The following is a 26,621-nucleotide window of genomic DNA, read 5'->3' on the forward strand; positions in this document are numbered from 1 at the left end:
CTATTTGCCAAATTCTTCCTTTTCATTTTAATTTATTTCTCTCTATAACCAAAAGTGTGATCTTGAATTTGAGTAAATTTTAAGTGATTCATTTTTAGTTTTTCTAAGTTCTGGAATACAAGTTTTCTCTTACAATAAGGAGGCTTTTAAATATGTTTTCTTTCTTGCTTTTCAAATTCCATTGTATTTTTTTTATTCCTTTGTTTCTTTTTCAAATTCTATTGGTCTTGATTCAATTTAGTTCCACAAATACATATATATAGATAGTCTACTACATACCAACTACTGATTCAAATGTTAGAGTTATAAAAACAAGAAGGCTAGTATTGTTGCCATCTTTCTAGTAACTCTTTGTTTAGTTCTTTACAATTAATAAAGTGGCCTCACCTATGTTTCTCAGCTAATAATCACATTAAATATGTATGACAAGTAGGATTCATTTCATGGATCAGGAAACTAGAGTCCAAAGAAAGTGGCCCTAAATGAACCCATAGGCCAACAAACTCTTCCACTAGCTTATGATTTGTTTGAGAAGTTGTAATAGTTTTTAGGATGAAAAAGCACATCCTCCTTAGGAACAATAGGGTTTTATGTTTTCTTATAGTGCTTTATAGATCCACTTAGAAGTAAGCTTTCTACATTTCATACACGAAGCACATGGGGATAATTTTGCTAATGAGGCTGGATGGGAAGAGGAATCTGAGTTTAATTCTTTGGCATCGACTTCAAACTAAAATGACCCATGGCCAATAAAAAATCAAATTTGAAACTCTTTTTGAAGTATTTGGTTCATTTAAAAAATCTTTTCTATGTTTAAATCTATATTTAAAATAAACTTTAATATCTTAAAAAAAAAGAATTGCCAAATTTATGACAATCTTATGTATGATATCTTAGAGAGCAAGACATCAATCTTTTTAAGTTGTTTCTTTTTCTTGATTTCTAATAAATTGTAAAATAAAAATAATTTCACAAATTGCTATTTTTTATTATTACCTTTCATCTTCTCTGCACTCCCCAACCCCCAGAATTTGAGGAATGATAATTTTCACGTACCATCTCCCAGATTTTGTATTGCTGAGAAAGTAAAAATAATGTAAATGAGCATAATTACCTCAGACCTAAATGCTTAATTGCAGAATATACTATATATATCATGGTATTAAAAAAACAACATGCTGCTTAAGGAGGAACCAAAGAGAACATTCTAACTGATACTCTCCTCAAGCTAACTGAGGAATGAGTTTCCCTGGAATTTAAAAATCTTTTTTTCTCAAAAGTAGTGATGGGATTCAGGACACGCTACTCCAAAATATGGCACGTTGGCATAGTGAATATTTTAAGTTGGAGGAGTTTGAGAAAACAGAAGCGGGAGGCTCACTGTGACCTTCCCACTGTCCTTCTCCACTGAAACAGGCTATAAAACCCTCACATGAAAGGTGTCCTCCCTATACTGGGAGGAAAAGAGCATCTTTGTCTCTGAAGACAAAGGGACTGAGAAGAATCCAAACAAAGAGGCCTTGCTAGGTTTCCCCCAGTTTACTATACTTACCTTATACTCCTTAACCTGTCATATTCCTCCACAGCTGTCCATACTTCATCAATACTAGCACAAAGACACTCAGATCTGTTTCTTCGGATCTTCATTTCCTTATGAAGATTCCTGTGTCATGTAAAACTTATATTAAATACATTTGCATACTTATTTCCTATTAATCTGCCTCTGTCAGTTTAATTTTTAGACCCAACCAGGAGCCCTAAGAGGTGAGAATAACTTTCCTCCGTCACAGTACAGCTACAGTAGCAAAGGTATAACATGGCTTTGTATGAATCAAAGCAGTGGAACAATAAGAACTTTACAAAAATTACTTGGAGATGGTTGAACATCTCTTAAAGAATTATAGGAGAATATCTTCTCTCTCTTCTTTATATTTTAGAGGCTAGCACTTGCCACGGCATTGCAGTAAATGGGTGGTTTCCCATTACATTTCCCCTGCAGAGTAAATCCTGTGGATGTGTTTCCCTAATCGTACTAATTACGTTACCAGATGTTGCTCTCACTTTCTTCTTTTGCCCTAATGGGACATAGATTTCCTATTTTGAAATTGTCACTTATTTGATATATTTGTCCAGTGTTTTAAACATTATGTGGGTCCTTTATTTGCTTTTGAAAACACTCAACAGTCTAAAGATTAAACTTTGACATGAAGGCCAATTATGACTAAGATAGGAATTATATTACTCATTACACTACTACTAACCATGCTATACTAGTATAGTTACCCTGGACTTCTGTATGATACTAACCTTGAGCTATCCATTTTCATTGTCAGTATAAATGAAGTTTTCATAGGAAGTAGTTTATTGGAACTGGTTGATATCTAAATGAAATTAAAAAAAATTTTTTTTCATAATATGGGCAGAAAAGTATTAAAAATTAGACATTATCATCATAAACCACCAAAAGCTGTATTGGTATAAAATAATTTAATGCAATATTTTGAGAAAAATACAATTGTCAAAATCAATAAATTTTTACTTAAATCATAAAAATCTTTTTTTCATTGTGTAATGTGGAGTCAAAATTTTTTTCTATTGAGGTATATGTGTGTGGAGAATCTATATGTATGTATATAAAATATGTATATGTGTACAAATATATATGTACATATATATAATGTAACCATACTGAAATAAAAAAGGAAACTTTTTTTTAAAGAGCGAGAAGAGATTTAACCCATTTGCTATTAAGCACAGAGAATTAAAACTTTTTAAAATAAATACATCCCTATGTTATCATTTCCATGTTATTTTCTATTAAGGGAAAGCTAGGTGGGAAAGCTAGAACAAACTAGACGAAAGAAAGAAAGAGAGGCTATCTCAACGGAAAGGTGAAGGGCTATGGCGCCAGGGGAGATGGAAAGAGAAAGGAGCCGGAGGGAGAGAGCCCCAGGAAAAGGCGAGGCCAGCTCCTTCTCTCTCCCCATCCCTGGCCACACAACTTGCTCTTAATAAGTTCCTGCCCACGGCTGCCAAGTCATCTCCATCTGAATGTGCCTTTTGCACCAGGGTTATTTCTAGCAGCCCTCTTGTCTCTGGTGGCTTGGAAGATTACTGTTTCAATGTCGACCCACTTGGCTTCTAGATGGCATCTGACTTACCACATGCATCTGCTCTTCTCACACGGTTTCCACATTATCAAAGTTCCTCTCTGTTTTTGTTTCTGCCAAAGGAAGGCTTTTTTATTTTGCTAATGAGGACTCTGTGAAATGTTGGGGTTTGCTGGGGTGTGTGCCTGCAGTTTTTGTTGTTGTTGTTGTTGTTGTTTTATTTATTTTTTTGAGAAACTGCTATTGTTGCTTCTAAGTGCACCTGGGTTGTCTAATCATGTGTTTTAACATGTCATCCAGGAAGTCTAGAGGTTATTGTTATTTTATCTTTATGCTAATATTTTTCTTTTTAATATTTGCATTTAAAAAATTTCCCTAAAATCGAATGTCTACATATATATCAATATAGCTATCTGTCTCTCTATATATATCATACATATCGATATGTATTTCAATATATCTATATCTATATGTAGTTTTGTCTTTCTAAAGCAAGGACATAAATGCTGAAGTCAATGATATGATCTCTGTTATAAAACAGCTGGACTACTCTTTACATGGGACAACCTCCCCATCATGTGGACTTTAGGATATTGCTACCAAAGTCAAAACCGTGCAACAATAAGCATGAGTTAATTTTAAAGGAAGAAGGTGGAGCTCCTGGTAGATTCTTATTTTTATAGTTCATACTATTTCAGTTTTTCCAATGTGTCAGTCAATATTCTCAGCACCTTACATGGGCCATTTCATTTAATCATTCTAATAATCCTATAAAATAGGTACTCTTACTATCTCCATTTCATAGGTGAGAAAATTGAGGCTTGTCCAAGATCACAGAAACCATTACCAACAAAGTCTGAAACTGAACTAAGGGCCAAATTCAGTCCTTGGGTGAGATATTTCTTGCCTCAGGTCTTCCACAGAAGAACTCAACGAGAAATAACAGCATCTGGATAAATATAAAATATAAATATAAAATATAAAATAATATTGTTAACTTATGTTAACTGAGAACCAACAATGCGTCAAGTACTGTCTAGATCCTTTAAATATTCTTCATTATTATTTTATCACTCTATCAGTCTTTGTGGTGAGAGGTTAGGTTAAGCTTAACAACTACCAACTACCAAGGACAACTGAGGTCATTGTTGCTCCAAAGCTTGTATGGTCCCCACTATTAATCATCAAGGCTATAGGAAGTCAACCAGGAAATGTGAGCTTTTCTCCTTAGCAAAGTTGGTAAGGTAAGATTAGTTACAGTTAATATATCTCTGCACCAGCAGACCCATCTTCCAAGGGTAGACATGAGACAGATGGGGAGACCTTAATGTTTTTCTCGTATAATTCAGGTTTGCTTTTATCATGCTATTAAGAATTAATTAAGAATTGATGCACTCCCCATTTGTCTGCTCTGAGAAAAAACACAAATGGTTTCTTGGAATTATGTAGATCTAAAGTGCTTGAAAAGTGAGTCTCATTTTGATTGAATTAACTAGAGATGTTCTCTGAAACGATTAACTCAATCATATATCAAACATTTAGGACAAACAAGAATAAACTTTTCCTTCCTGCCTTCATTTATTTATTCATATTCATTTATTCAACAAATATTTACTGAGTACCTACTATGTGTAAGGCTAAGTGCTTCTTTACCTTAAAATCTGGCAGCAAACGTATGACGTGGGGAGCTGCAAGGTTCCAGCATGGAGGGGTATGAGATGTGTTCATCCAGAAAAGAGGATCTGAGAGTTCTGACCAGAGTGATGTGAAGAGGCTTTCTGGGAGAGCTGGCATGTGCTCAGGTCCTTGGAGGAAGGGGAGACAGTGACAGGTAAAGATGGCAAAGGGAGCAGCAAGATCCAAGCAGAGGAGGCGTCCTGTGCAGAGGCATAGCAGAGATCCAGGAGTAGTGAGTGGTGTAGTGAAAGCTACGGCAAAAAAGATAGCTGGGGTTAGACTGTGAAGGGCTTTGAGTATTATGCTAAAGGGTTTAAACCTTACTCACATGTAGGCCAGTGGTTCTCAAAGTGAGATCCCCAGTCCAATAGAATCAGCATCGCTTCAGGCTCTACCCCGGACTTATCGCATCAGAATCTCTGAGAGGTGGGGCTTAGCATCTGCAGTTTAACAGACCCTCCAAGTGATGTTGATGCCTGCTAAAGGTTGAGAACCAGTGCTGTAGTCAGCCTTGCTAAACTGCTCTGTGGGCAGTGAATGGGGGACAGGGGTACTGGAAATCATCATCTCCCTTATCCTCAGGGTAGCTACACAGGCCCTGGGGAAGCTAGAGCTCCTAGCGATGACGGCCACTTGCACTAGCAACCTCTCTCTTTCATGCTAGGGTACAAACTCCTTGATCTGAAAAGGAAACAGGTGTCGGGCCACGGGCCAAATCTGCCAGATGGCCTGTTTTTGTGTGCCACTCCCATCCCCCAAGTTAAGAATGGCTTTTACATTGTTTTTATGTCTGGCTTTTACATTTTTACAGAGTTGTAAAAAAAAGAAAAGAAGAAGAAAATGAAGAGGAAGAAGGAGGTGGACGAAAAGAAGGAGAGGAGAGAGAGTGATGCAATGTGGCCTGCAAAACCTGAAATATCTACTTCCTGATTCTTTATAGAAAAGGTTTACTGACCCCTGGTGTAGACAGGGAGAAACTGTTTTTGAGAAGAAGAGTGATAGGTCCAAAGAATGAATTAAGGATATTTAATATAATAACAGTATGCAGAAAAGAAAAAGTGAAAAGAGCTGGAAGCAGAGAAGCCAAATGTGGAACACAAGTGAGATGGTAAAGATCTAAACCACGCAATGCTCTTTGAGCAGAAAAAAGGAAATGGGTCTTTAATGCTTATAGAAACAATATAACTTAACTTTCAGTTGACCCAAATGCTATGCCATAGCAAGGTTCTCAACAACTGGAGAAATCATAGACTGTGTCCAGTTCAGCAATTTCTTGGGGTTTGGTTTGGTTTAGTTTTGAGGGAGTAGGACAGTGTTGAAAGCATGAACTCTGGAGCTCTTGTCTAGTGTAGAGGAAAAAACCTAATCTCTAAGTGTTTAGTGGGTGTTTCGGATTATCTCCATAATATTTAATTATTTCATAGAACAGTGATATGTATAGAAATCAACCAGTTATCTTCTTAAAGGGCCAATTCCAGTTCAAAAGTTCTGGATGGAGCCTGAGATTCTTCATTTCTAAGACGTTCCCAAGTAGGGACCACACTTTCAGTAGCAAAGTTCTAGACTGAACACCAGTGGTTATTTGAAAAGCAAACTTTTAAGGTCACATATTAAGCATGGGAAATAATTCCTCCATCCACAGAAATCAAAGGCACCTTTTCTGCTGTAATACATGATTTAATTGGTCACCAAAGCACACTTGCCCCTGCAGTTTGTCACTGGAAATTCTGTCCTCTCAGAGTGGTAGTTTTTAGGGACAAGTGCCTGGATAGAGAATAAAGCGTAGGATGGAATAAAGGTTAGAAAAGGAAGATAATGGATACAGTGGGTGGAGAAGACAGGACTGATCCTCCCACAGTGGCCAGGGACAGTCTATCTAGTGGTTTGGGGAGCCACACTCCGACTTCGAATCCAGGGTCCTCAGCTTAATAGCTGTGTGATCTTACACAAATTATTTACCTTCTTCTGCCATGGTTTCTCACCTATAGATGGGGATAACAAATCCTCAAAGAGCAGTTAGTTACAGGGAGTAAAAGAGATAATGTCAGAAAATAATGTAATGCAGTAGTAAGACTGTAATAAGAACTAAATAATTGAATCTTTAATTATCAGAGATAAAAACATATCAGCTTGAGATGCAAAGGAAGCTCTCCAACCATCACAACTGGTAAGGAAATAACCTAGAAATTTATTAATGTTACTAAAGGACAAATAGCCCCCAAAAGAGCTTTAAATATACATGTTGGTCCATACATGGGATTTGTATCTTAAGTGTTTGGAACTCCCTCCAAAGAAATTGCATGTATGTAATGTGGGACATCATTAGGTGTTTGTTTTTTGACACTAAAATGTATGTTTTCATTGTAGTTTAAGGCTTGTACTAAAGGATGGATAAACTTTGTGATATTTAGGAAAGCAATTAAACAGAAGACACAAGGCTTAACGTAGCTTCCAAAGGAAATATGTGTTTTATATCTACATTAAACAAAATTAAATTATTTTCAAAATTAAAATATGGCTTTTGAAAGCTTTTTGATATTAGGTGAAAACTTATCATGGAATCACATTTAAAGTAAAAAGTTCAGTTAAGTGTCATGTATCTGCTGACTAGATAAATTTTTACATTTTCATCAGATGCTTTAGCATCACAGAGACACAGCCTGAGAGGTGACAATATTGTGCCGATTACTCTTAATTCCGTTAATTAAAACTCTCTAGGTCTTCACCTTGACTTGACACTCTTTGCTTCTTTATTATTCTCTGGTATTACCTTATTCACATTGTCCTTCTCCACAGAGCTGTCCTTTCCACTGCGCTTCTGTCCCATCCTACACAGATGTAGTAGAAAGAAAAAGAGGTCTTTGGTGTCAGCGTTCTAGGACCAATTCCAGTCTGGAATCTGCAGCTTGAGACCCACATGGCTTTAGACAAGGCTCTTTCTCTGAGACTTCGTTTCCTTACTCATATTGATACCCACTTTGCTGGATTATTGAGGATTAGAGATAATATTTGTTAAGTGTTTACCTGGAGCCTGTACATAGAAAATAGGCAATGAATATGAGCTTTTGTTTATTATTTGTTACTGAAACATCAACTCATGTGCCATCCATTCCAAGAAGTCTTCTTGGAAGCCCTGAAGATGGAGGCAGGTTTTACCTCCTTTAATACCCGGAGGTGCATTTTACTTGCACCTGGTTACTTTCATATGTGGCATTTTAGTTATTCATGTGTATAGATTATCTCCTTTATAAAATAGGAAATTTCTAGAGGAAAGATTCAGGTTTCCAGAATCCTATATGTGCCATGCATCTAGCCAGGAGTATGCAAATAATAGGTGCAATAATAAATGCTCAGTGAACATTTCTTTCATAGAGCAAAAATCACTTTCTGATTGAACTCATATCAACTTTCAAGATGGTGTACTCCTGGTTTTCCCTGATTTTGCCAACTTTTCAATGCCCCACCAAATTGAATTACATCAGGCACCAAATGGTTCATGATATTTTCCCTCAAGTATGATTTATTTAACAATCATATACAATAGGAAATACAGAGAATTACAGCAGAATAAAAACACAAGAATTGTAGCTTGTCATGTTAGAAATTAAATAAAAGAGATACCAGCTAAATAAAAAGGCATATGAAATTGTTAGATATATGTTGAGTAGCTGAGGATACAAATGCAAAGCAGGCCATTTAAGGCTCAGCAGCCGAATTCATCCATCCCTCTCTTTAGGATGGATTCAACATTGATGTTGGCAGCAGGGATGGGCACTGGTACCCTCTGCTCTGACTTCCCGCTAATTAACATGAGTTAGTGCCTGTCTTAGAGAGAGAGAGGAAGGAAGGAATAAGGATGATACAAAGGAGAGCAGGAGAGAAGGGAGGAGAAGGAGCAAAAGAGGGAGTGAGGGAGGGAGATTAGGGAAAAAAAAGTGCATCAATAGCGTGACAACTCTTCTGAAGAGATGGAGCGAGTTTTCTCCACTCCCCTGGAAGTTCTGTCACAGCGCTTTATAAATTACATAACCTGGAAAATTAGGTTAAACCCCATATACAGAAAATAATGACTTCATTATATTCCTCTATTTTTTTAGTAATAGTCTATATATCTTAAAGTATTAATAGGAACAAAGTGGACATGTTTCTTATGACAATTAAGAAGCAGTGTTTCAATTTATTTCTCTGTTGAGAGACTCTATAGCTTTACTGAGAGACACCTGGCTCAAATAGGAACAATAGTAATTAGACTTCCCTGACAGTCATATTCTAATCTTAAATGCAGAATATTTTCTAGCTTGTAAATAGCTACCTTAAAAAAGACATTAAAAGCAGTAGTTGTAGTTTCTCCATAAATAGAAATAAGAAATCCATTGTAGGACAAAAAGTCACCATGATGTACATATCTATAAATTTCCCCCAACACATCATTATAGATCAATCTTTACTGCTTACATTTAAAATATCAATTGCATTATAATGTCTATGATACAATTCAATTATTTAGCTGTGTTCTACATATGCTTCAGGTGAAACAAAATCTAAGGAACTTATTCACAGAACATTTAAAAGCATCTTATACACAGTCTATGCACAAATATATCTTAAATTAAAATGCATACCTAATATGCATATAGAATATGGCTTACACATGAAAAGAGATCTAAGTTGTGAGTTCTAAAATCCCACTACTTAGACTTAAAAGCTTGTGATTGCATCCATTTCTAAAATATTGCTTAGCATTGTGGAACCCAGGGAAGAAGCATGTGCAACAGAAAACTCATTAGAATGGACAACCCACCTTCACTTTATTCTTTAATTGATGGCTACCCTTAATTTTTTCCACCCAATTCTACCATTCACAAAGACAAATTTGTTTAGTCTCACAATCATTGAAGAGTTTGTACAGTGAAAAGTTACAACACCTACTTGTGCTTGACCTTTCTTGTCAGCTAATAATAAATAAAGGTAGCTCTTCAGTTTGGAGCAAAGGCAAGGCTCTGCACATGCTCAGGCAAAACATGACAAGGAAGCAGAGTCTCCAAGGGTTGCAGTTTGTTTCTGTGTGGTAAAATTATAAACTCACGTCAAATAACATTATCTGTACAGAAAAGTGTGGGATTCCATTTTCATAGACATTTTTGAATACACACACAGACACGCACGCACACACACTTCTTGTCACTTATCCCTTGGCCTGTGATATATTTTCTTACATCCTGATGGGATCAACACCCCAGAAGGCAAATTCCATTCTCAGTTCTAGTGTCTGTCTCCAACAATGGGTGGAGGTTCTTGTCATCTTGGATCGTAGGTAGTGTGTGACTTGCATTGTGATGACACCCATGTAGGTGATGCATTAGTGCTTTGAAATCACAGGGATGGATGCAGGCTGGTCCACTGCTTTCAGGGGCAGGTTTCACTGTGGTTTCCCAGCTTGAGAGTTACAATGAAGAGTTCATCAGGTCACAGAGCCAGGGCTCTGATGCTCCATTGTTGTCATAGGACTTCAACCACAGCTTCTGAGCAGCCCCGGCTCTCACTTTGTTCCCATGTATTTAAAATAACAAGGACAATCTAAATAGCCTCAGAGCTGCAAAAATATTTTTCTATAATTTTGTTTTTGCTTTCCTTTTACTTAACATCTTGAAAAATTTACTGTAGTTACACCACTCTGTATAAAACAAGCAAGAAAGTAAAATTTTAAAATGCCTCATCTTCTGCACATATATTGCATAGTTGCCTATGCAATAACTGGGTTCAAACTGATGAAAAATTAAAACTGTCCAACTTCTGTCTTAAAAATTTCTCTGGCTTGATTGAAGAAGGCCAAATTGTGGAGGAAGAGCAATGGCAGAAGCACTGGCCAAAATCTCTGGTAGCAACTTTGAGTGTATTTATTTGGTTAGAATTACTAGTTCAGAATTTATGTTCTTCTCTTATATGAGTCCATAAAATGGCCTGTTTCCCAGTGTGTGTTGAAAGAGGAGAATATAGGTTTGTGGAAAATTGAGGATTTAGGATATTTTAGTGCTGTTCTCATTATCCTGAAATAAAATCCAAATGAAAATGAAGATCATGTTTTAGTCATATATAGGCATCAATCACTGAATGGCAATTTCATGTTGGACTTTATATAGCTTGTGAAAATAAGGGATTTGTCAGTAGATAATAGATATTCTTTATATCAGTTGGGATTCTTCCTGTCTCTTCTGTGTGTGCGTGCGTGCGTGCATGTGTGTGTATATGTATCTTTAAAGTTTGGGTGGAGGGTATGCAGAAAAAATGCTGTAGCTAATATGAGACAATATCTTTAAATTGTTTAATACAGAGCTGGTTTTTAAAATTTCCATCAACTTTATGGCTTGATTTCTATTTACAATTCCTATGTAAAATAGTAATCACAGTCACTAACTCTGGAATTGTTGATAGGACTAAATGAGATAATACGTATGAGATGTTCATCACAGTGCCTGACACTGATAGTTGCTATTAATGAAACTATTATTATCAATTAAAGAGTCTTACAACTAACTCAAGAATACTGAGAAATGAATCATCTTAAAAGCTAATCACATTTTAACTGTGTCATATCTAAAACAACATTTAAGGAGCTACTGATAGTATCTCAAAGGCTTGACGTGGTACCTGCAGCATTTTCTCTTGTCCCTACCATCAAGGGACAAGATAGCAGGACTCATTTTTATATATTTTTTAAGGAGATACTAAGACATCTCTACTATAAGAAACACATTCCTCCCTTCTAACTCCCTTCTAACTGCCTGCACCTTCTCTGTTGGTCCAAGACAATGGTTCTCAAATTTAGTGTACAGAAATAGCAATAGACTGAATTATTAAAAATTCGATTCCTAAGGCATCACTCCCAGAGTTGGTAATTTGGTAGATCAAAGGTGAGCCCTAGAAGCTGAATTTTTTTTTTAAACATCTTTATTGGAGTATAATTGCTTTACAATGGTGTGTTAGTTTCTGCTGTATAACAAAATGAATCAGCTATACATATACATATATCCCCATATCTCCTCCCTCTTGGGTCTCCCTCCCACCCTCCCTATCCCACCCCTCTAGGTGGACACAAAGCACCGAGCTGATCTCCCTGTGCTATGCAGCTGCTTCCCACTAGCTATCTATTTTACATTTGGTAGTGTATATATGTCCATGCCTCTCTCTCACTTCGTCCCAGCTTACCCTTCCCCCTCCCCGTGTCCCCAAGTCCATTCTCTACGTCTGCGTCTTTATTCCTATCCTGCCCCTGGGTTCTTCAGAACAATTTTTTTTTTTTAAGATTCCATATATATGTGTTAGCATACGGTATTTGTTTTTCTCTTTCTGACTTACTTCACTCTGTATGACAATCTCTAGGTCCATCCACCTCACTACAAATAACTCAATTTCGTTTCTTTTTATGGCTGAGTTATATTCCATTGTATATATGTGCCACATCTTCTTTATCCATTCATCTGTTGATGGACACTTAAGTTGTAGAAGCTGAATTTTTAAAAAGGGAATCATTGATGCAAATGTCCACGGATTTTAGCAAATATTGATGTTGTTTCATAATATGTACTTGCTTTGTTATTATCACTCAGTGTAAACATTCATATTTCCTACATGATGTAGAAAAGGAAATTGGTATAAAACATTCATATTTCTTTTATGGAATAGTGGAAGAAACCAGGATTAAACCTCCCCATAGGATATAGCTTATTATTTTTAAAGGACAAAAAGGCCTCAGTAAATATAATTTTTATGGATGAATAAGTCAAGAATCCTTTGAAAAGGTAAATTTAAAAGTTAAATATTTAAAGCTTACCTGTTAATGTTTTGCTCCAGAAAATAGAGATTTAAAAGAAGAATCCAGGAGGACATTTAAGTAAGATAACTTTGTTTCTAATGATATTCTACAAACCACCCACTTCAGAAATAAATTTCTCAACTAAAAAATAAAATTACCTCTCATGTTTAAAATGACAGAAGCCTTTAAGTTGTTTCAAACCTATGAATGTGTCTCAGCATGTTTTTCTTCAGCACTTACTAGATCTTCTGAGTTCTTATGAAGATCAGGCTCACCTAAAAAATAAGCAAACAAATAAATAAACAAAAACAAAATAGGTCTGAGAAAAAAACCTAATAAGGTCAGGAAACTAAAGCAATTAGGAAAGTGTTGAAGACTGGATTTTACAATGGATCTGTGGCATATTTCTCCAAAGATACCAGACATTTTCTTTTCAGCCTGTGGATTTATAGAGTATAACAAATCATCTTCTGGTGGTTATACAAATTTGTAAAGTTGCAATTTAATCTGGGAATACAGAAAGGAAACAGATGAAACATGTTTAAATCTGCATTAAATCAAACATAAAAATTATGCATGTTTTCCCCAAATATTTTTAATTGAAACAAATTCTTTTAAACAAACCCTCTGATGTTCAGTGTCTTTTACCACACATTGCTTAGTTGCTATGAATTTAAAACAAATGAGCATAAGAGAATGTAATGTTTAAGATAAGACATCATCTGCCAAAACAAACTATTGGAATTTATAATCTTAGAATCATTCAGCTTCTATATAAACCTTGAAAAAAATTAGCATGGAAAATGTTCCAACATTTCTAGAGAGGTTGCAGAGAATCTAACAAAAATAGAAACGTAAAGCAAAATATACAGATAAAAGAGTCTTATTATATAAGAAAGTTAAAAAATGAGCAGAAATTAATTTTTGAGTCAATTACTCAAAATACCTTGATATTTCAGAAAACAGTCATATATGATAGAATGTTCTCTCTATCTGAAATTTGATTGAAAATATACTAAAAATTAAACTTTGCAGTTTGATTTTGAGATCATTTCTCCAACAATTATATAATTATAAAATTAGTGAACATATAGAACTTAGGGAGTATTATCACAAAGCAAAATTATTTTGTCCCTTACTTTCTCTTTAAAATATATTCAGTGGGAGAAACTTATCTTCTGTCCCAAGTTCAATCTTTCAGAGAGTATCAGGACTTTTCCAATCATTCTTAGATAATAAAAACATCGTGTGATAACATTAAAATGCCGGTGTCTTAGGTCTGGTCACGTATAACACACATCAATCTTAAAACAAAGATAAAATTTCTTCCCAACCTTGGGTTTGTTGCAGAGCTTAGAAAGGGTGGTGATGGGGGGAGGGCATGATTGATGTTTCTTTCACTTCTTGTTTGCCCTCCCTCAACTGGCTACCTTGGACTCCTGAGCTGGAGCAAGGGAGAGAAGAAGACTAAGAATAGCAGCAAAGTTCCTCTTTGACTAGTACTACTGTAGGATGGCTTTGCACTCACTAGACCAGGCAGGTGTTTAGAGCTGACTCTATTCTGTGAGCACATTCATGGGCTCTCCAGGGACCTCTTGCCAAGACCATGGCTGGAGACTTCGCACACCCTTGGTATGGACATATGAAACTCTGGTTCCTTTACAAGGTCCACAGCCCCTGGAAATTTGTTGGTACATCTCCAGCTTCTGTTTCCTGAGGTCCTGTCATGCTTACAAATATAGGTAGGTTACACTTGGTTCACATGGAACATTCACTAGGCCTTTATTCCTATAAATTACTTGAGAAAAGGCTGAAACCTATACAGCTTCCTCTCCTTCGGCTTATCTGTCACCTTCTAACCTTTTAGACCTCTCACATAAGAACTAGATTCCATTCCCAATATACCCCTAACTTCAAGCTCTCCAAGGGTGAAGCTATCTTCCTTTGATCTGAGGTGAAGAGGGAAGCATTTCTACATCTTTCCCAATAGCAGAGAACTCATTAAAGAAATCTTCCTCACAAATCCTATTCTAACCATCAACAACCTGGCCCTTTCAATTGTTTGAATTGGGCGAAGGTTACAAGCATCCTATTATTGACTTTTGGATCGTCTGTGAAATTTCTGCTTCCCAGGTCAATTTGTTTCTGACATTTATCATCTAGTCTTGGCTTAAACTTCTGATTTAATATCGTGTTACTTATAACTAGATTATAACAGAACAAAATAGACTAGAATAGAACAGAACAGAACAGAGTGGAAAAAAATAGATTCAATTAGAAAGAAAGGAATATAAGTAATTAATTCTCTGTTTCTCAAAATTTTTGAGAATCTTTTACAATGGACAAAGGACACTGAGCTTTACCAATAATCGAATGCTCTTACTTCTAGTGGATAAAGAACTCACCAATAACAAAACAGTGGAAGAGGAGCAAAATAGCAAATGGTTAAAATGCAACAATTACAAAAAACAAATCCTTAAATGTTACGTAGACTACATCCAAGAGTAATTCCATACATGCAATTAGAAAAGTAGCAATTTAAAACTATGACCAACTCAAGACAAGATTTTTGTAGCACTGGAAAAAATATATATTCTTTGAAACTGTAAAATTCCAGGTGTTTTCAGGGGCAGGTACACAACATTGCCAATCAATCGCATGGCAGCCAGAATGCTTAGGAAAATACTGAATTAGCAAATTCAAATTCAAATCACATTACTTTTAGTTAATAAATCTTTAGTTGTAGAAGCCTTTACAACTAACTTGGATTACTTGGAAGTAACCCTTAGGCTTTCATAAAAAAGGGTTACTTGGAAGGGTTACTTGAAAGTAACGCTTAGGCTTTAATAAAAAAAGAAAGCCATATCATTCTGATATATCATTCTGACAGAAAAGAAGAACGGATTTGCATTTTTCAATTCATTACAGATCATCTTAGATAATCTTCACGACCCAAGAGTGGTCTGTGTAAAAGACCTTCTTGAGAAGCATCTCTATAATCCAAGGTTCCAAACATTTTTGAATCAGAGTCTCCTCTTTTAGTCTGATGAAACCTATGACCTCCTTAAAGTAAAATTCATAAATAAATGAAATGAAATACATGGGATTACAAGGGACTTCATTTTTATTAAAATACAATTATCCACATCTTAAAATAATCCTTAACATGTTAAACAGTAATATATGTGCTTCTTTATCAATGAGTTAAATAACAAGGTCTAGCTGCAGGTCTGTCAGCTGAGTAATTTTGAAATAATAATATCAAATAATACTTCAAGGTATCCCCATGAATTTAAATATGTTATGAAAATATTGATGATTTCTATTGGTGACAAACACAAATACCCCAAATGTTACTCTGTGTATTTTTGCCGGCACATGAAGGAAATACTAAATTTTAGTTAAAGGTTAGTAAAAAAAATCACTCTCCAAGTGTACAGGCTCTATCTATACAACCTGGGTTAAAACCTTTGATCTAGCCTAACTTTATTTTATGGGTAAGAAACAGGCCCAGAATAATCAAGTGATTTCCTTCAGTGTAGATCACAAATAGATAACCTGAAGTAAAAATTATTGGCTTTTAAGTCACTATTATTTCAACAAGACCCATAGTGACCTAGGAATTTCATTTTACTGAAGAGATTTGCAAGTTCCCATACATAGGAAGCTACACCTTAGGAATGAATGCAATGGGTTTGTTCAAAGCAGGTGCATAGAAGCTTGGTTGATAGCCAGGAAAAAGGCAGCGAAAGTAGGGAAACTTGGATAATTCTGTTCATCTCAAAGAGCTTTTAGGTGTTCATCTAAATGTTGAAATTTGAAAAAAGTAATTTGTAAAATGATGGAAATATGGTTTTTGCTTTATAAACACAGTGTAAAATCAGAGGGGTGCAAGGAGGGGATAGAGGTCATAGGAGGGGCAGATCTACACAAATAAACAGAAATCCTTTAAATTTAGCTAATCTAAATCTTAGCCTGCAATTTGAGCTCACTATTATTATATTAGAATCATAGTATGTTAGCTTTGTAGATGATATAAATAATACTTGCAGGGAATAATGTAAGGCACACGATCAGCTGGGTATTAGAGACTCCAGCTGTCCAGTTATGGTCTTGTTGAACTAGTATTTAAAAAATAATCTGCTAGGATAAATTATTATACAATTGAAAATATATCAGTAATAACACTTTGTGAACAACTGCTAGGTGGCGGGCACCATTTTAAGTGCTTCACTTATCTTAATTACCTGAATCTTCACGGCAAAGTGTAGAAACTGATACGTAGGTTAAGTCATCTGCCCAAGGTTTCAAGGCTGTCTAGTGGCTGAATCTCTCTGACAAAGTCCAACCAGAATCTTGCCCTCTAGCTTCACCATTTCCCAAACTACAATTATTTGCATACCATCTTCACCATTCCTGCCATATCTATATGCCATTTATTCTATTAGTTACTAATATTTTTCTTCACACAACTTTAAATCTATTCTCTTTTCAAAGATTAGTTTTGTCCTAAATAGTAATATCCAAGATATACGATTTGATGTGCTTGTTGTGTTTTCCTAACATGTAGAATTCATAATTAACAAAAAGATAATTTCTTCTATAAACACAATAATTGATTTAATTTAATGGTTTATATTTGCCCTCATACATTTCTCACTTATCTGACCCAACAATCCCTGCATGGAGTAGTAAAACTATCACCATAATTTCCATTTTAGAAATGAGGAACACATGGTCAGAAGGAATGACTGACTACTCCAAGGCACCATGGCCTGGGAGAGTTTGGGAGACAGACCCCCATATTATCCCTTAAAAAATACTCCAGTTAATTTTCCATATTTAGTAGAAGCAGCAAATAGTGTTTGAAAAATACTTGGCAAAAATTGGTTTGTGTAGTCTTTTCAGCAGAAATACTAGTTCTGAGTTATACTGCATTATCATTTCTTCATAAGAAAAACATTACCTTTGCTATGTATAGCAGTATTTCCTCACACAGGCAGATCTGTCTAGGTTGATTCAGTTCTATTTTTGGTCCATTTGTGTAGCTTATGTTGCCAATAACTAGAAAGAATTGATGATCTAGGATTGAAAGTTATAGTCACTGGAGAAACGTAATGTCGGATAAATTGGAGCTTCTGATTCTAAACGGTGTTTTGACATCTGTATAATATGATTTGCCTTGTAGGTTGGGAATAAGAAATCTTCACATCAGGAGAAAATACTCTTCATTTAAATGCCTCTCGAGAGGAATCTGTTGTGTATTTTCTGCCTGAGAATAAATTTTGCTGTGTGCATGAAGATAACAGTAAGCAAAGGAAGGAGTGAACACTAAATACCAAGAGAGATGAGAAGAAAAAAAGAGGTGAGGCTACTGAAGAAAAATTCCACCTCTTTCCAAATGTGCTAGTTTCAACCCTGTAAAGTTAGAGGAAGTAATGCCTTATTTCATAAAGTGTTATATAAGATACAAATCAAGAAATGGCCAGATTATTTTTTGGTCAACTAAAGCAGTACAAAACACACCGATTCACGTTAGCAATGTGAATGAATCCCAATACGCATGTATTAAGCACCTAAAGATGTGGTGAGTTCTGCACAGAGATGATCAAAGGTGATCTGTGGAAAATGAATGCACGATCTCTATGTATATTCATCTGCCATTCTGTAACATTTCACTCCATTTGGGGAGTAAAAAGCACATTAAACAGCCAGAAGTCTTAAAGTTCCATAGAAACTAGAGTTTAAACAATGAAGAGAGGTAGTGAGATGTCTTCTTAAAAGAGTTCAGTGTAAAACTGGGTCTATAGGATGTATGTGTTTTGGTGGCATGAGGATAGGAATATTCTCCTGATGAGGGGAGTGAGGAGGTGAGATGGAAGAGCGGAATGGAATATGAGCAAAGGCAGCAGATTGGAAAGAAAAAGATGCGCCAAGAAGGAAGTGAAGCCCAGTTGCAAAAACTTGACTCAGAGTTCCTGCCCACTGACTAAAGTAATGGTTTCTCCTTCAGTGTCATTCTTTTAGAGGAAAGCTCTCACACCTATTGAAATGCTCTTATTCTCAGATGGAATTTGTCTGATTGAATCACAGATCTTTTTTTAAGCAGTCTCTGGTGGCAGGGAGATGGTGAGAAAGTAAGGGCATTGATTGTCTTTGAAGGTAGGGAAGTTGGGAGGGTAGCAATGGAGAAAGAAGGTCTAGGGTAGTGAAATGAAGGCCACTCAAATCATACTTTGTCTGCTGTAAAGAGTGGTGGGAATGGTTGTGGAAATTTTAAGATTTGGTTCTTAGAACCAATTTAACGTGAGTGGCAGTATGGGTCTTCTCTACTTTCTCAATCAGGGAAAAGATGGGATGAAAATTGAATCTGAGAAGTGCAGCAAAAATTCACATTTTCTTTATCTTTTATAAGCAAAAAAATACATAAAGAGTACTAATTTTAGGTAATCTAAACTAGTTTTAAAAGTTAAAACTTGGAAAAAAATTGTAAAATGATAGAAACACTTTGGCTTTGCTTTTAGTATTCTAGTTAATTGGGTTTTCTATTTAAAGCTAGATTAAGAAAAAAAAAGATTTCAATTGCTTTCAGTAAAAATGTTTAAGTATGTCAATATGTAAACCTACTTTTGTGCCTAAATGGAGAATACTGAACATAACTGAACTTGTTTTAATGATAGATAATCCTGCAAAAAACCTGAGGGTTATTGTTCTAAACATAAGCCATTAATTCTCACTCCCTTATACATGTAGAATAGAGTATCATTCATGTTTAGTGGCTCTAGGTAACTACTAAAAAGATCAATTCTTGATTTTACTGCTTTGTCACCAATTCTACTCAATTTGAAAGTTAAAAAAATAGTTGAAAGTTCTACTTTCAACGTGAGATTTTATAACATAATGCTACTACTATCAGAAAATTATTTCTCAAATTGCTCAATTTTCATAATGTCAGAAAGAAAAATCAATGAGGCATGTACATGATATATCTTCCCACTTATCCACAATCTCTGGCCTACAATTTTCCATAAGGTTCTGAGCTCTTGTGTTTTAAAATGGGTCCAAACATGGACGTGAAGAAGGTGTGATCAGATTTTAGACTGTAGATCTTTACATAAAACCTTTAAAAAGGATACAATACATAAACAACTTTAAATTTCAAAATCTTATTATAATCTGTCTACATGTATTTTAACATGAATATGCTGTTACATATTGATTTATTAAATCATAAGTGATCTGTTAGAAAGAATATAGATTAATGAGTAAAAATTGCAAAGTTTATTACTATTAATAATATTAGCAGCAACAGCAAAAACAGTAGTTAATATTAAGGGAATAGTTACCATGTGCCAAGAACTATGCCAGGTGCTTCTTATATTTTATCATTTAATCCTGCCAACAATTTCTATTGCCCGAGATCACACACCATCTAAGGAGCAGAGCTGAGCCTTCAACCTCAATGTACTAAGCTGAATAGTTTGGTCACCTAGTACTAACTCCCTGACCCAAAGGGGCAAGTTTCTATTGGATCTGAAAGAGTGAATGCATTTTGTGTTGCCTGGAGAAATGCAATTGCAAAGATTCAAGTTGAAAAAACATGGCATTTTTAATCTTCCTGTTCTGACAAGCTACTAAAATTCAAAATTCAGTTTTTCAGAGAAGAATGAGTAGTTTGATAGTAAGCAGCCCTCCCTACAAAACAAAACTCACTTTTTACTATTACTTCCTGTAGTAACACCTGCAGTAGAAGACAGGCTAAGAAAGACTCAATCCCAAGACCCACACAGGCCTATACTCAGGAGGATTTCAAAGTGAAGGGCTGCAAGAAGGACCCAGATGTTCTCTTGCCATGTTCTCATACCGTGGAGAAGAAATAATAGAAATTTCTGACTCCAGGAATAATGAGAAGTTATTCAATTTAAAATCCAGCATAAATATATGACTGAGGTAAACATCTATGCTTAAAAAAATCAAAAGGTGTAAATGTGAAAACTCCACCATCATTTTTGTCTCGATGATTTCTGACTAGCCATCCTGCAATTCCATAGCCAACCAACCACTCTAGATCTTAGGGATTGCAAACTGCACACACTGTTTACCTTGCATATTCATGCATAGCAAGAGCAATGAATTGTTTCTAATCTAAGATGGCAAACATCACAAATTACTAATTTTTTAGTGTTTATGATCAAATTCTTCAGTGGAGAGAGCACTTTTTTTTGGTATGAGTTTCCATCTAGGGAAGGTGAGAGAAGAAAGAATCAGGAAAGTATGTCTCCTTTGAATTTGTTCATCATTTTCCCCTTGGAGACAAAAACCACTTAAAATCGTCATCAAGTTGAATACATAATTTTCAGCAAGTAGGTACTTACTACAGAAAAAAGATTCATAAAATATTGGGGGCATGCATAATCCAAAATTCTAGGAGGCTTTAGATGTCCCTGATGATATTCTATACATATTGTTTGACAAATGCATAAACTAAATTGACTTGGTGATACCAAATTCCCAAACAATTAATTGTTTTGTCCATCTTATTCAGCTTTAGTCACCAAATCTTAGAGGGCTTAGTTGGTAACTACATTAATTAAGGTCTAAGAATCAGCCAAAATAGAAATCAATCTCACATAATCATCTATCCTTTAACCTGGAATGAGAAAGACTAGTGTTCTTACAAAATGCCTTCCATGCTATTTTTTCTCTCCTTTGTACATGTTCCTGTCTGACTTACACTGGTTATGCTGAGGGGCTATTTTGAAGAAAGGTGTGGAGAAAGCCTTATCTACTTATAGTTGTTGAAGTTAGTAGTGGAATAAATTGCTTCTCTTGGTCATGTATGCAATACTTGTATTACAGTACTCCTTTATAAATTGTAAATCCATGCTTTAAAATAAAAGCACTTTAAGCAATTAGTCACAAAGCACTTTACTAATCTACAACATTTAGCCAGGGTTGTGGGAGCAGTGCTATCTCTAATCTATAATGGCTAATACAACAGGATTATTCTCATGATGAACTCATTTAAAATAAATTGTAGGTGCTCTACTATCTCTACATCGAAGAAAACATCAAAACTATTGCCTTATTTTTGTTGAACTTCTTTTATTTGATGAGATTTCTATTTCTTACTGATGACTCTGGGTTTTCTGTAACCAACAGACCTGCACAGAAGCTTAGTCCAGATGGAAGGGTGATATGGAAACATAGACGCCTTCTGAAAGAATCCCATGTCCAGAGTAATGAGATAATATTATTGTGTGGGTTCTTGTGCTGAACTTCTCTCTTAACCTTCACAAAAGTTTCCTGATACAAATCACAATTAGTCCAAGTCTTCAAAGATCATTCACTACAAGTTGTTTTGCTAAAAATTAGCCTATCTTGGGTTTTGAAGAATGATATAGAAATAAAGTTTGAGCATCAGATTCTTGAAGGTTTTCATCATTTTCCCTAGAGGGCTTATATACTAACCCTCACCTGAAGAGATTTCTTGGATCACTTTTCCTTTCCCCTTCATTTTTCATAATTTCTTCGGAGGAATTAAATATATCTAAGAAAGGTCAAAGACTTCAGCTATAAACATTTTTTGCATGATTTCTGGGAATTTCCTAGATTCCTATAGTTAACAAGGGAAAATTATGTTATGCAAAGTATGAACAACAGTCCTAGAAGGAGTAAACTCAGAACTGAAAAGTTTGGGCTGTATAGAAGGTCTAAATCTAGGCATACTTTAGGGGATAATAACTACGATGGTAAAATATTCTTTTGGGAAAGAAGTGAATTGCCACAAACCAAATTTGCTGGATTAGCTAAAATTTCTTCTTTTTGAGAGCATTTAGGTCTACAGAATACTCTTTTTTAGAATTGTTCTCTTTTCCTAAAGGGTTCTATGCCAAGAAAAAGTAAAGGCAAGTATCTTAAGTGGCAGAGTCCTCAACAGAAAGTATTTAGATAAAGGTGGTTTATTTCAGCTCTATAAATTGGGTAACTCTACCAGCTATCCAGAATAAGCCAATTCCATTCCTTCATTCACTCATGCAGAAAACTGTATGGATCTGAGAGATATTTGGGAGATATACTCTATAGGCTATCTTGATGGATTAAGCTAAGAATGAAAGTTGATAGAAGAGTTACGATCAACTTACCGTACAGCAATTCACTCAGTTGATTGATGGAATTGATCCACTGCGTATTTTCTCATGAGCATAAACTCATATCAAAATTTTTATGAGCAGGTAGTGTTTTTCCACAGTATATTTCTTTAAGGAAGCCTTCTATAAGATCTCCATATAGTTTGGAGACATATATGTGAGCGCAGGAGAATAATAAGAATTATAGTAGAAAACACTAAATTCTAAAAACTTGACATGTATTTACTCATTTAATTCTCACAGCAGCTATTTTTATGATCCTCACTTTAGAAATCAGCAAACTGAAACAGATTAAATAACTTGTTTGTGCAAATAAGTGATGGGAACAGGATCAAATAAAGTAGTCCACTTCCAGGGTTCTATAATCTATACTATGCAGCCTTCTTAGGTGTAATTTAATGCCTGCTATGTTTTTCTGTCTTTCCTCAGTATAATTAGCTGCCTTATCTTTGAAATTACATCCGATTGGTAAATGATAGCCTTTTTTTTTTCTTTTTTTTCCTGAAGGCAGAGCCAGAGAGTAAGAATAAATAAACTTTGTGAAAATACATTCTTCAATATTAGACACCGGCCAGTCTCAGCTAATTAGTTATTGGGGTGTTCCTACTAGTCTAGTACCATAACCATTAGGTCAACTATTAGGGGATCACAGTAAAGAAGGGGTAGAAGAGCAATTCTCAAAAAAATAAACTTTTCAGGAGGAAAATACCTTGGCTAACCTTAAACTGAATTATACATTGGACAAGTCATTCTCAAATCTCACATAAAACAATATATTAAGCCATTTTTCCCCTGCTGTTCACACTTACTAAAATATAGACATTTTTTCAAAGATATCTGTCCCTTAAAACTTTTATAAATCATTTTTTAATGGCAGAAAATTATTAAAGAATTTGCTCAGCAAGACAAATGGTAGAATTAATATAAAAGATAAATTAAGTTTATGAAAGTCACATTACCTTTTTGGTGTTTTGGAAAGGGGACATCCAAAGTGAAAATGTATGGATAAACTTTATTGCAGAAATGAAAAAATTAGGGATTAGCTGCTCAAAGAAAATTTATTGACACTCACCATGTTAGTAAAGAGAAATGCTACAAAATGCCACTTAAACAGATATTTGAAAACATAAAGATGCTGATGTTGTCATAGCAGCTGAGCCAGGTCAACCAAGGATTTTGTAGCTGTTACTTATGTGGTTTGCGACACCAATTAAACAATCTGCAGAAATGGATCTCCTTTCTCTCACAGGGCCCCATAGATTTCCAGCAAGTAGACTGAAATCTCCAGGTCTTTTGGTCAAATTAGAGCTGTTACCATGCATGAGGTTTTACTTAAAGATGTTTACTGATCAGTTAACATTTCTGTGAACTGGTTTTTGCTTCTGAAAAAAAAGGTACTTATTTTAACAATCTAGAGAATAGGCTATAAAAAAAAGTTGTGAAAAACTAAATTGTAATCAGCATTTATAATCAGCCATGTTTGTAGGAATTATTGTGGTAAAATTATCAAGATAAATATAGTTGATACATTTTTCTTAATTTTTAATATATTTTGTTTTGTTCCTGAAAACTTTTGTGAATTTTTTTATTCATCAGTGGTGATCCTGAGATGATTCCTCTTTTTTCTAATTCAATTTATTTTTTTCTGCATTTGAATTGTTGCCTAAAAAGCCTGGATTCCCGGGGAGCTCAATTCTAGTTGATTTCAACTAAAGTAGACACTCTCAGAATCTAATAGGGTGTATTTTTTTAAGTGAGGTATAATTTACATATATATTAGTTTATATATTAGTTTCGGGTATGTAACATAATAATTCAATATGTGTATACACTGCAAAATGATCACCAAAATAAGATGGATGGAGAGGAGCAGTAGAATCTTCTGGAAATAACTTCTTATATCCTGACTACCTCCAACTATGAACAAAATCTCAAAGTTGCCCCAAGATAAGTCAGCTTCAGAGACCACCTTCACTTCCAAGTTGAGTAAGGACCACCTCTTCCTTCCACTCATCTTCTTACCAGCCCAGATTTCTGCTTGTTGCAGTCCTCCCACCCTCGGGGAAAACATTTCTTCATCATCACTGAGCTGACCAATAATCACTAGGGAAAGCAAGCCTGCCTCTTCACATTCTTCCCAAGCTTTATTGTCCATGCAAATATAGGTGAGGAATTCACACACACTGGAGAAATATCATTTAAAATGCCCCTAAGTTCTGCAATTGTTACAAGTTCATCAACAAACAGTTCCAGCAAGCCTTCTGCTCTGGGATAGTTTGGAAAATGTAAATAAACCAACCAGTCACAAATAACTTCTAGAAGATGATCTAGAAACTATCCAGAAGGTTACTGGCTTTGAATTCACGCAAACTAGGCACAAATTCCAGCCTTTTCAAAGACTGATTGTGTGAATTTGGAACAATAATTTAGCTTCATTGAGCCTCAGTTTTATCAGACTACAATTCTTCCCTTGTAGATTTGCTATAATAAATGTTTGTATAAATGACCAATGGGCAAATCAATAAATGCTGTAAAATTTCACTCCCAAATTCATAATTTTTCAACATTTTAAAAGAATAATGTCTATAGGATATAACTTGAATATTTGAAAGCTCATAGGATCAGTTATGTTGGGATTAGACAGAAGGTTTGATAAAGCAATTATGCTAGTCTTGAGTAAGGTTTCAAAGAAATTTTTTCCTCTTTATGGGTTTGCTCCTAGCATGTTGCTATTTTCAGCGTATTACATGAAACTGTGAAAAGAAATAAGAAAGATTCATTTGTAGCACATGTGCAAACCTTTGATTTGGGTGGCTTACTTACCTCCCCTAGACCTCAGTTTTCACAGTGGTAAATGGTGATAATACCTACATCATAAAGTTGTTTGGCTAATTAAATAGGATAATGACTGTGACAGAACCCAGCACATTGCCTGGCAAATAAATATGTACTTAGTGGAATATGAATTTGCATTCTGTTTAGCATTAATACCAACATAATTACAAAAATCACTTATTATACGTAATACACAATACTGCATTTTAAGATAGTTCAAATACAAATAACAACATATAAGATTTAATTAGTGAACTTATCACAATCTATTAAAATGTTATGCTAATTATAATGTAAATTTGATCTTTTAAAATTTTAATGCTTTTCATCAATTTTAAACGTTTCCTTTACTTCTGGTGGGAAAGACTTCCAGTTTAGTTTTTTTATTTTTGAAGCAGTGATACAAGACCTATTTTTAGAAAACTTTTGTTTCCTTTTGAGAAAATCTATAAGGTTTTCTATCGATAAATGATTTTAAATAAATCTGTTTGACTATATTATTATGTATTCAATAATTTCAAATAAATTATGTTAAAAATAAGAAAGCATCTATCTTATCAGTAACTCAGATGATGATTTTCTTATTACAAAGGTAGGTTGTAGGTTCAGTGATGAAGTTTTTAAAAAATATCCTGATGGTAGTAGAAAATTAAAATTTTTATAAGAATTTTAATGAAGGTGAAAATAATAACCAAACCATGATCATTCCAGAGACTCCAAAGCATGCTTGAAGAACTGTAGATATCATTTTAGGCCAATTGTTAGGCTTTTGTTTTGTTGAATGGATTAAATTTGAGGCCAGAACTAAATTGCTCTGTGCAACTGAGGGGATTTTAGAGGCAGAGAGAGGAAAGAGAGGAGAGATCTGAAGTCAAGAGAAATGAAAGATTAGAGGTTTTGGAGCGAGAACAGAGGTGAGTGGTGAAAAATGATGATTTAAATTTTGCTCTGCAGCATAATGTTAAGACAATAAATCTTCCAATGTACTTGGAACTGAGTTTATTATTGGGGGAAACTGACAAAGTCTTGAACCTA

At 35.0% G+C, this 26,621-nt stretch overlaps 1 protein-coding gene across 3 annotated transcripts in view; it reads right to left on the bottom strand.

Moving 5' to 3' along the window:
* Positions 1–7,427: 7,427 nt before the first annotated feature.
* Positions 7,428–26,621, bottom strand: part of PDE1A (phosphodiesterase 1A) — a 266,843-nt gene continuing 247,649 nt past the window's right edge. Inside the window, exons 14-15 of one of the 3 annotated variants that reach the window (XM_059928274.1) lie at positions 12,759–12,875; positions 7,428–7,615 (exon numbers count right to left, since the gene is read on the bottom strand). In XM_059928274.1, coding sequence (XP_059784257.1) covers positions 12,802–12,875 — 74 coding nt within the window. In that variant the 3' untranslated portion in view covers positions 7,428–7,615; positions 12,759–12,801. Of the gene's footprint in view, positions 7,616–8,326; positions 10,835–12,391; positions 12,413–12,758; positions 12,876–26,621 lie in introns of those variants that run through there. The other 2 variants (XM_059928273.1, XM_059928275.1) reach the window with 2 other exon arrangements.

Source organism: Balaenoptera ricei, chromosome 7, assembly GCF_028023285.1.
Source record: "Balaenoptera ricei isolate mBalRic1 chromosome 7, mBalRic1.hap2, whole genome shotgun sequence".
NCBI classification, from domain to species: Eukaryota; Metazoa; Chordata; class Mammalia; order Artiodactyla; family Balaenopteridae; genus Balaenoptera; species Balaenoptera ricei.